The 11,057-nt window shown below is 33.4% G+C and overlaps 3 protein-coding genes across 3 annotated transcripts in view; 2 read left to right on the top strand and 1 right to left on the bottom strand.

Annotated features, from left to right (window-relative positions):
• Positions 1-2,493, top strand: part of LOC107471083 (probable prolyl 4-hydroxylase 6) — a gene marked incomplete in the record, with an annotated part of 3,352 nt that extends 859 nt beyond the window's left edge. Inside the window, 5 exon segments of the mRNA XM_021132508.2 lie at positions 48-152; positions 990-1,047; positions 1,132-1,307; positions 1,433-1,493; positions 2,038-2,493. Coding sequence (XP_020988167.1) covers positions 48-152; positions 990-1,047; positions 1,132-1,307; positions 1,433-1,493; positions 2,038-2,345 — 708 coding nt within the window.
• A 1,760-nt stretch (positions 2,494-4,253) lies between these two features.
• LOC107471042 (transcription factor MYB35) lies at positions 4,254-5,768 on the top strand. Its single transcript, XM_052255929.1, has 4 exons — positions 4,254-4,386; positions 4,505-4,634; positions 5,066-5,250; positions 5,302-5,768. Exons 1-4 carry the CDS (start codon positions 4,254-4,256, stop codon positions 5,766-5,768), a joined length of 915 nt encoding a protein of 304 aa, XP_052111889.1.
• Positions 5,769-7,959: 2,191 nt separating this feature from the next.
• The window catches only part of LOC107471089 (uncharacterized), a 3,584-nt gene continuing 486 nt past the window's right edge, over positions 7,960-11,057 (bottom strand). The window contains exons 2-9 of the mRNA XM_016090537.3: positions 10,916-10,987; positions 10,439-10,663; positions 10,043-10,178; positions 9,719-9,881; positions 9,409-9,537; positions 9,091-9,285; positions 8,741-8,863; positions 7,960-8,547 (exon numbers count right to left, since the gene is read on the bottom strand). Of these exons, the coding sequence (XP_015946023.1) occupies positions 8,455-8,547; positions 8,741-8,863; positions 9,091-9,285; positions 9,409-9,537; positions 9,719-9,881; positions 10,043-10,178; positions 10,439-10,663; positions 10,916-10,987 (1,136 nt within the window). The 3' untranslated portion in view covers positions 7,960-8,454. The remainder of the gene's footprint in view (positions 8,548-8,740; positions 8,864-9,090; positions 9,286-9,408; positions 9,538-9,718; positions 9,882-10,042; positions 10,179-10,438; positions 10,664-10,915; positions 10,988-11,057) is intronic.

The following is an 11,057-nucleotide window of genomic DNA, read 5'->3' as shown; positions in this document are numbered from 1 at the left end:
TCTTACCTGAGTTTTTATTTATTTATTTGATTTGTTGATGGTTTTAGGCCAAGGATAAGCTTGAGAAATCTGTAGTGGCGGATAATGAATCTGGGAAAAGTATAGAGAGTGAAGTTAGAACCAGTTCTGGGATGTTTCTCGGCAAGGGACAGGTATTGTGTATTTTTTTTATTTTCTTTTAGTGATAAAAGGTACTGTAAAATGTTTTTAATGCTAGCTTTTTCATAATGCTATACCTTGTTGGCTTTAGTGATAGTTCTGGATTATGAGTAAACTAGGAGGAGCAAGTTTCATTTTATGAATGATGAAAATAATGTAGAGTAATAATAGTGAACTGCCATTCAGCACCACCATCACTATCGCAAATGTTGTTATACATATATTTATTAATGTCTTGAAGCAATGGAAATTGTGGGACCTAGTAATTTTTTGGTCATTAAGCAATGAAAACCATAGTTTATGTCTGTGAAGAAGTGAACTTTGTATCCAAGGGAGTGAGTGTATGTATTTTGTGCGTTGGTGAGTGAGCACATGTGTGTGGCTGACATATATTCTGAGAGGAGTTACTTCCATACACTGCCAATGATTTTAACTCTATGTGCTGTTATTAATAAGTAAATGGTTTACTTATCATATCTGAATAATTTCGCTGAAGCTCTTGGCACAAAGCATGAGGTTTGCATCAAATAGATAACAAAAGACAGTCACATAAGACTGCAGAGAGTCTATGTTGCTTGAGAGAGGAAGTGGGGCCAGTGAGTGATCTGGAGATGACTCAATTTATTTTAAAGTAGTTTATATATCTAGCGTGTTCAATGGTCACCAATAACTCCTGCCGTCTCTCACAATAAATCACTCTTCTTCCTCTAGTTAGATTGAGAAAATGACTAAGTACATCTGTGTTCAAGAACTGAAGTTTTACTCTCTGAAAGTTGTTTTTGACAAAATTACTGTCTTTTTTTTTTCTTTCATTGCTTTTAATATTCAAGGATGAAGTAGTTGCTGCCATCGAAGCTCGGATTGCTGCTTGGACATTCCTTCCCATAGGTAACTAGATAATATCGTTCTTTGGTCCATTCTATTTTTGCTTTTGCTCTCTATGACTGAATTATCTGCCTTCAACATCATCAGAGAATGGGGAGTCTATCCAAATTTTGCACTATGAGAATGGCCAGAAGTACGAACCACATTTTGATTACTTCCATGACAAGGCAAATCAAATTATGGGTGGCCATCGGATTGCCACTGTATTGATGTATTTATCTAATGTCGAAAAGGGTGGGGAAACCATTTTCCCCAATGCTGAGGTAAAGTGTTCGTCACATTTGTTTCTATTATGCCCCGTTCTAATGAACACCTCTTCTGTCTCCCTCTCTCCCCTTGCACTAACGGGATTCGAATCAAATCATGGTTAACTTGTTTGCTTCCTCAGGCAAAGGAATCCCAGCCAAAAGACGAGAGCTGGTCCGAATGTGCTCACAAAGGATATGCAGGTACACGTTTCTCGATTGTTATACAAACAATATACATGGTTTCTTCATTTCTTGACGTGTGAGATTTAAGGCGTTAAGCTGTATAATATTTCGAAAAGACATTATATTGAGTGGTCTCAGTAACTTACTTTCAAGGGTGCGATGGTTGATTTTCTTTTCAGTTTTCATGATGTAGCTGGCATCTTTTCTATCCACTTGTTCAAAGTGCTAGATTAACTGATTAACTAAATTTCCCTTTCCGCAAGTGTTGAGTATGTACATATATAAACCCATGATTTCACCATTTTTGGCAATATGTTCTAGTTATTATTCACCTCTTGGTATGAAGTTTATTAGAGTTTAAGGTGAAGGATTAAATTGATGTTGAAAATGTTGAGGTTAACTTAATTCAATGACATATATCTGGGGAGCACTAATTCTTTTCCACTTCCTAAAAAAATTGGCTTTCTTGGCATTCCTTGCTATATAATCTAATCACGAGAATTTGCTACAATTATGTTTTTGGCTGTGATCTAAACTCAGGATTTTATTCTTATCATTTCAGTAAAACCAGAGAAGGGCGATGCCCTGCTGTTCTTCAGTCTTCATCTGGATGCGACTACTGATTCCAGAAGCTTGCATGGAAGCTGCCCGGTGATCGAGGGTGAAAAATGGTCTGCAACGAAGTGGATTCACGTGGCTGACTTTGAAAAACCAATCAAAAAATTTGAGAGTGGTGGTGGGGATTGTGCTGATCTGAATGAGAACTGTTCTAGATGGGCTAGAGTAGGTGAATGTGAGAAGAACCCTCTTTATATGGTTGGTAATGGTGATGTCAAAGGGTATTGTATGAAGAGCTGCAATGTTTGCTGATGAGGGAGTTTGCTATCACAATTTTCATGTAGAGTCACAAATACATTGTCAAATATAATGTATATTAGTATATATCATTCGTTTTAGACTTTTAGTTGAACTGCAACATGGAATTTAGCTGCAACTTTATATATTGCGGTTTCTGATACTGGTTTTTCTGGTCTAGCTACTTTTCAAAGGTTTAAGAAAAAACTAAAGATTTAAAACATTTTCTATATGAAGTGGATATTTATACTGTTTCTTTTTGCCCAGGTTTGGCTTTATTTATTTACCTCACTTTGGTTCTTTGGTTCCTTTAAATTGTATGCTTGAAAAGAAAAGAAAAGAAAATATTTAAAATGAGCTTCTTTTAAAGTAAGGGATTATTCTTAAAGCAAGAGTGATATTAAAGTGTGTTATGTTCCTTCTATCCTTGTAACTAAATTTATTATTGATGATTCCTTAATATCTTCTATAAGCAAGGTCATTCTACACAATCCTTGCTTTAAAAAGCATAATACAGTTAACAGATTGCTCTTAAATGAGAATGACTAAAATTGGAAGAGTAAAGTAAACTAAAACAAAGAAGTCCTGAATTAATGAATTAACAAATTACTAATAAAAATATTTTTTAAGTTTGTTAATAATAAAATATTGTTAAATGCAATTAAAATAATAAAAAATATATTTTTTTATGAATTCAAAATGATTTTTTTTATTTGACAAATTGATTGTACATTTAATTAAAAATTTTGTAGAAATATTAGGATAATTATTTGTGTAATTATAAAATTAGACTAAAATTCAATCTCTAAATTATTGTTTATTTTTTGCCATTGATAAAAAAAATTCATTTTATGTGAAAGTATCAAATTTTAAGAATAAAAATGTTTTATCTTTTATCTAATCATTGCTTGCAAAAAGTTGTATCAAAATTCGATACCTAAAATTCTTTTGAGAATATATATTACGTTTGGATATTTTTATCCTATTTTAAAATATTTTTGAAGTATTTTTATCTTAACAAATTTAAAAAGTATTCCTTTCAACCCATTTGATATTCAAAAGCATCTTTGCCCTGATAAGTCTATTGAAATTATATGTTCATCTTTTGGAAAATAAATGTGCATCCTTATTTTTCTCTTATATACAACAGTAGTAATTTTGACCAATACTTAAAATTTAAAACAGTGTGTAAATCTGACAATACTATCCATTAAAAGGGATTGGTGCAACTGGACCAACCTAAACTTGTTATTATGAACTAAAAAAATCATTCCTTTCAGCTACATTTCTTTGGCATTAAACTCTTTCCTTCCTCATAAATGTTTTTCCCTTTTAATTGGAAAAAAAAAAGGAATGCAAGAAAGAAACAAAAAAATATGATTCTGGGAACCAATTTTAATAACTTCTTGATAGAATGCTTACTGATGCTCTATCTACTATGACTTTTGATAATGCATTTGACCTATTTCATCATTATTTTGTTCTGTGCAGAGGTGCATGTACTGTGTACTGTAATATGGACACTATAAAGTAGCATAAGATGAAACAATTTTGAGTTGCATGTATATTCTATGGTATCAGAATCAAATTAACCGATTCAGTTTTAACCAAATTGGTCATTCAAATTGCACCTGAAATAGGAATTGGAAGCACTTGCATTATATGTTTCTGATGTCATACAAATGGTTTTGGTTTTTTAATTTCATTTGAGATTTACATAAAGATGGAAATATAATCATGCATTTGTTGTTATTAGGAGCCAAAAATTGCATGCTTTTCTTGCCTCCTCATACCTCTCTTCTCTCATTCACCACTTTAAAGTTATAAACCCTTTCAATGCACATTGCATCACTCATTACATAATTCCTTCAATCTTTTCAATCTCTCTCTCTCTCTCTCTCTCTCTCTCTCTGTTTTTCAAGAATGGGAAGACCTCCTTGCTGTGACAAAACCAATGTGAAGAGGGGTCTTTGGACTCCTGAGGAAGATGCTAAGATACTTGCTTATGTCTCCAACCATGGAATTGGAAACTGGACCTTGGTTCCTAAGAAAGCAGGTTCTAATTTGTTCATAACTTTCTTTATGAAGATAGTTGAAATTGGAATCATGGTGCATAATTTCAAATGGTTTGAGATTACCCTCTTGTTTTTTTGTGTGTTTGAATGTGTTTTTAGGACTGAACCGATGCGGAAAGAGCTGCCGGCTAAGATGGACTAACTACCTCAGACCGGATCTCAAGCATGACAATTTCACTCCCCAAGAAGAAGAGCTCATTATTAACCTTCATGCAGCTATTGGAAGCAGGTATGTGTATTTTTTTTTTCACTTACATTTGGAGAGAATTCTGTGTATGAATCTTATCATATTAGTATTTATTTTCACTACATTTATGTTTCATTTACATTTTTGCTTCATTTTGGAAATGGGATTTATTTTCCAAAGTGGGATGCAACTAAGTTCTGTTTTTCTGATATAACAATTAGTCTAAGCAAAATTAGCATGACAAAACATTATGCAAATGCAGTTAATGGTTTATAATTTATGACATGAGGAAATTATGAACTGTATTTTCTTGATTTATGTAGAGAGTGAAATGAACTAACCATTAAGTTGGCACACATCATTAACATGCTCTCCCTTTCTATCCTTTGATTAAGCCTAAAAGATATTTTCATTTTATTTGTATAATAATCTCATTAAAAAACATTGTTGCCCTTTTCTTGAATTCAATGCAGATGGTCCTTAATTGCGAAACGGCTTCCCGGGAGAACAGACAATGATGTGAAGAATTACTGGAACACAAAGCTGAGGAAAAAGCTTATGAACATGGGAATCGATCCGGTAACTCATAAGCCGGTGTCACAAGTCCTTTCTGACTTGGGAAGCATCAATGGCCTCCCAAGCACAGGAAACCAAATTGGTTTAGCTGCCAACAAGGATTTGATGAACAATATGTTACCAACCAGAACAGAACCATCCAACCCAATGGTGGAGCAGACACAAGAGGAACAAACTCAATTTTGGGAAAATCAGGTGCAATACCAACAAGTCTTGGCCTCAGAATGTGTCCAACCAAATGTAGTCTTCAGCGAAGCTGCTTCGTCGAGTTCTTCGTCATCATCCTCCAATCTCACTCAATTGAGCTCCCCTCAGCAGTCATATAACTGTCACAATTCTCAAATAACTCCTCCTTGTTCCTCGTCGTTCGATTGGAGTGACTTTCTTCATGGTGACTCAATCATGTGGTCAGAGATGCAGCAGTGTGATCCACAGAGGGTTATGTCATCCAGTGAGGCATTCGGCGCTGTTGCTTGCGGCGCAAGCATGTGTGAAGGCCGTTCAAATTCAGGGGATTCATTTGTGGATGGTATTTTGGACAGGGACAGTGAAATAAGAGCAGCATTCCCTGAACTTTTGGATGATGCTTTTGATTATTGACTCATAATTGCATGCCATTTATTATTATTATTTTCTTCTTAATAATCAATTAGTTGGATAATCAACAAGACATTCACATTAGATTTCTTCCTTTGTCTTAATTGAAAAGTCTGAGAATCTGTGTGGTTATTAGTATATATGATCTTTTTATTATGGTGTTAATCCTCTCTAGTCTCTACCTTCATAGTTCTGAACTAAAAAAAAATATCTTAATTATCTAACTCCAACTACTCTTTTTTTTTTCTCCCTCTAAACCAAAATTTTCCAAGTTTCTAATGTGAACATACCAAAATTTCATTCATCAACTTGTTACAAACGTAACTAAATGAAATCTATCAAAAGAACCAAATAAATCATTTGTTTACTAGCTAAAATTTTTCGGTTTTCAATACAATATAACTTTAATTTTGATACATTGGATTCAGTCATTCAGTTAGTTAATTCATCTGTTTTTGGACGACCATTATACATCTGGTGACATTTATTTGCATGGATGAAAATAAATTCATAAAATATAAAAACCTATTAAAAAATATTAAAATAAGTAATTCATCTAATTTTTCGTCTATTTTTTTTCTTACCAAATTATAAAATAAAATTTGTACGGGAGGACTTAAAAAAAATATATTTTGAAAATCTCAATCTGTAATGTGGGGACGAAATACTTTTTGCATGACGTATTTTTTTCATGAATTAATTTTATAACAATATATATGCGACTGCATTACCCAAAAGAAAAATTATGTTATGAAAATCAGAAATTGAATGAATAATAAGTAAATTTTACATGTATGGAGAACAAATTTTGCATGAAACTTAAAACTTCTAATCATGCAATATGAGTGGGAAATAAATTTTGATTTTTGAAAATTTTGGAGGATTTTTTAAAATTAATTGATTGGTTATATGCTAATATTAGCATCATATAAATTTACATCACTTATCTACAAGTATAGATAAAAGGACATTTGTTAGATTCCAATTATGGAATACCATGAAATGAATCTGTCAAGATTCAATGGATAAGACGGAAAAACAGAAGGCTATTTACTAATTATGAAGCTACATGCTAATTGAGTCATAAACATTTTCTCATCACAAAACAATAATAATTATTTAAAGTAAAAGGTGTTAACACATACTTAGAAAGAAAAGGGACAAGAAAGAAAGAATAAGAAAAATACATTACAACTCAAGGAACTGTGATGAAATCATGAATAATTTGACAAGATCATCTTGTTCATTTAGAAGACAAGGATCTTCCGGTCGAATATGGACGGATCAAGTGTTCGTGGATCCTAAAGTGAATGGGGTTGCTGCATCATCAAACGTCGGTGAGAGCAGATACGAGGTTGCTCCACATTCACATCCTCTTAATTCAAATTCTCTGAGTTCAACTTCAACTTCGTCAGCAAAATCTGGAGCCGGAGGCAAGGGACATAGAAGTTTTTTCTCTATCATCTTTGGACGATGTATGAGTGCTCCACCAATTCGTGAGTGATTACTGTTAGTTTTTTTTTTTAAGTTTATATTTGTTTTGATGGGAATTAGCTGCTTCAATTTATGTAAATATGTTAACATTTGGATTGCTCCTTTCAATTTCAACCAAATAAATTAAGGTTATTGGCTATATTTGTGAAGAAGAAACTAATTAGTTTGGAACAGGATCAGAATAACGATTGTACTATGAGTTAGAAAAGATAGCTACTGTAAAATTAAAATAAATCTCGAACACCAAAATACAGCCAAATAAATAACAAAAAAAAAATTCATTTTATAATATATAAAAATCTTGATTAAGCTAGTCTTGTATTAACTTTCGCTCGTAAGGCTTTGTTGTTGTTATATGTAATCGAATAATTTTAAATACCATACAAATATAACCAACTTGAATTGGTCGAGTGGTCAGCTTACTTGTCTGCTTAAACAAGTGTCAGAAATTCGAATGTCAGGAGTTTAAATTTCGCTTTATGCATGTAACATCTCATTAGACAACAACAAACTCTTAAATAAAATTACCATGAATACCGTTTTAAAAAAAAGCTACATGTGCGACTTAAAATTAAATGTCACGGATCCTTGAGCTTTCATAACGAATACTATCTTTAATGTTAAGAGGAAATTCGTCATATACATCACTTCCTTTCCTGTCCTGTATCATTTCATAGCAGCTATGAAAAAGAGAAAAGTATATGCAATTGCTTGAATTGATAATAGACCAATTTCTGCACCCACTTTCATAATTATAACCAATATGCAAATATCCAACGATATGTATTGTATGGTGACCCAACTCATGATTTTACTAGAGTTTGGGGATTGCTTATATATTTGGAAAAGACAATTTTCTCCTTGATTATTTCCAATTTATGAATTCTTATCACTGTACATTCTACACCTTTAGTGTGTTTGTTTTCAAGATTCAGTTTTCAAGGAGAACGAAAGAAAAGGAAAGGGTTTGAAGAATAGAATGAATTCATAGCTACACTTCAAACCCTTATCTTCAATTCATTCCCTTCCAAAACCTTAACCAACAAACACACCCTTATATCAATGAATCAATAAATTCAACGATACATTGGAGTTAGCTAAAGAATTTCCCATTCTTAAACCACCTCAAAGTAAGCGGCTTGCAATTCTTCATAATAATATATATTATGGTTAAAGCTCTGTTGATGCTGTGACCTTAAGAGCCAAGATGGTTGAACTTGCTATAATCAATTTTATTCAGCCTTATTGCGCATAATATATGCTCTGGCAAGTCTTCTGCCTTGTTTCCCTGTAGCATAAAGACCATAATTAGTCTTAGTTCTTGTTTCGGCGCCATTAAAATTACTTTCTAAGTTTGTTAGCATGTTCGGGAAATTATTATCTTACTAAAAGTAAACTCATTTGAAAAGCACAAAAAAAAAACTTAAAAACATTTGTTGAAGGATTATCTTTTTGTTGCTGATAAAGTGGTTAGAACTTACCTGAATTGTCAAAGCAAAATCCAGGTTACAATGCTTCAGTCTTTCAATAAATCCTTCAAACCCTTTTCTAGCAATGTAGCTAAATCGGTGCACGTCCAAATCTATCTCAAGATAGTTTTCTCCCTGCGCAAGAAATAGCATAAACAATGACTTTGAAAAATATTTTCAAGATATTTCAAGCAGACACTGAGATGGAGGAACACATTTTTGTTTGTCTTACAGCAGGATTAACATTAGTTTATTAATACAACTCTAATATTTTAGAGAAACAAACTTCAATAATCTCTGTTGAATGGCAAATGAAGTGTCTACTTGAGCGTTAAATCTGTAAATAAAATAGGTGTAATTACCACAAAAAAATCATGTTGAGGGCGTGAGAGAACAGGTTTTTCATTGTAAGCATTCATGAGCTTTTTTTCAGTTGCGCTTAAGGAAAGACTCTCCACATTTGCCACTCTACCTAAGATTTTTAATCTCTCCCTAAAGGGTGCAATCGTATCTAGGGGGAAGCCTTTAACTCTCTCCACTTCGTCATTGAGCAATTTCTGCCAAGAAATAAGAAAAAGCACAAAACTTGTTAATTGAGCATATAAAGACCATAAGATACTACGTTCCAGAGGCAACATCCTCCATAACATGAGGCAGAATGATGTGGCAAAAGTCCTTACAGTGATATGTTCTCGGAATTGGTCTGGGAGGTCTTTAGAATACTTTTCGGATAATTTGAAATACAAAACCACATTCATTCCTTCACCATCATTTTCACTTTGGAAGATAGTGGCAGGATACAATGGAATCTGCAGTTTGAACAGAACACAATTTCAGGGGAAATCATACAAGAGTATGAAAAATTGCCGTGCATATACAGAACGTGAATAAACTAATATTCAGATGTCGAACATAAAATTTGCACCCCAATAATTCAAGATAAGAAATTCTCAGTTGAAGTTCAATCTGGACTAGGAAATATGCAGCTACCTGAATATTTACAATAAGAATAGAAGGAACATCCCCAGGTATGTTTATAGAAGGAATTTGTATAAAGCGCGCAATATGTTCAATTTTTCGCTGAGACAGAAAGAGGTCTGCTCCAAGGGGATAGAAAGCAGCATTGGTTGGCGCAAATTCTTTCTTCTTGTCCCTGCCAACCAAGTCCAAGCAACAATGAATTCTAGCACTATCAATAATGAAAAATTTTGTTTTTTTCATAATATCCTCTACATGAGGGTGATCATAACCCAAAGGTTAAGCATTAATCCCCCCAAAACGGTGTGTATACAAAAACAAGTATTTTGTACCAACCTAAAGTAGTTTTTCCCTCTGACTTTGAATGAACTTGGCTCAATTAGTGACCAAGAACCAGGGCTTTGTTTCTCTATTGCACAAAATGGAATTGACAAACCTGCTATTGGCTTTAGTTTAGGTGCCTTGGGTGAAACTGAAACAAATGAGACCAGAGTGAGAAACAAGAAAAACCACCAAAAAACAAGGGTAGTAAACATCCGAAAACTAAAAGCCAATAAACTGGGAAACTAAATTTTCATGTTTATTTATTTGTAACTTCTTGTCTTAACAAGTGGGGAAATAAAAGAAGCTCAATCATTCACAAGAAACACCATTTTCGCACTCATTCTAACTCTTCTACTGACATAAAATAGAAAAATAAACAAAATTAGGAAACCACAAGACAACACTCACGTAATATCGTGTCGGAAGACCCTTCCCTCCATTTAAACGACAGTTTAGAAAGCGACTTTCTCCTCGAAGTTGGTGTCTCTGGACTTGACGGCCTTCTTTTGTCAACGGCAATGGCATTAGAAGAAAGACAAGGCAAGCAAGTATTTGGCAGAATCCCGCAATGATCTGAGGTAAGCTTTTTGTTGTCCTCTACAATTTCATCAGCATGGCTCGAAATAGCTTCTCCTGCAGAAACAAAATATAACTCAGCTCTACAACCAACCCTGATTCCAATGCAGAATTTTAAAATCTTTTGGCTGATCTTGATCTTGGTTGTTTATGCACAAAAAATTATAAGTGACCTCTAATTTTCTGCTATTGTTGCTAGGTATCTAATGCTAGAAAACCAATTAATAATCATGCTGCTAAACCAAAAATGAAAAAGCTAAATATAAATTAGCAAATTGATTCTCAAAATTAGAAAGAGAAGGCACTTACCATCGTAGACACTGTAAAATTCTTCGTCGCACTCAGAATCCAAGGCTGAAGTAGAATCAAACCAAGCAGCATCTAGAAACAGAAACAAAATAAGCCGTTTCACTCCGATTTCAGATTTTAAATATTCAGTCAAACCAGCATT

The sequence above is a fragment of the Arachis duranensis genome, chromosome 10 (assembly GCF_000817695.3).
Source record: "Arachis duranensis cultivar V14167 chromosome 10, aradu.V14167.gnm2.J7QH, whole genome shotgun sequence".
In the NCBI taxonomy this organism is placed as follows: domain Eukaryota; kingdom Viridiplantae; phylum Streptophyta; class Magnoliopsida; order Fabales; family Fabaceae; genus Arachis; species Arachis duranensis.
The sequence above is the reverse complement of the archived record's forward strand: the minus strand, read 5'-3'. Positions and strand labels throughout refer to the sequence as shown.

Excerpts from the sequence above, each read along its gene's own strand:
- LOC107471042 (XM_052255929.1), top strand. The coding sequence starts at position 4,254 with ATGGGAAGACCTCCTTGCTGTGACAAAACCAATGTGAAGAGGGGTCTT. Across the intron at positions 4,387-4,504 it reads CTTGGTTCCTAAGAAAGCAG|GACTGAACCGATGCGGAAAG; the intron begins GTTCTAATTTGT and ends ATGTGTTTTTAG. Across the intron at positions 5,251-5,301 it reads AAGCACAGGAAACCAAATTG|AACCATCCAACCCAATGGTG; the intron begins GTTTAGCTGCCA and ends CAACCAGAACAG.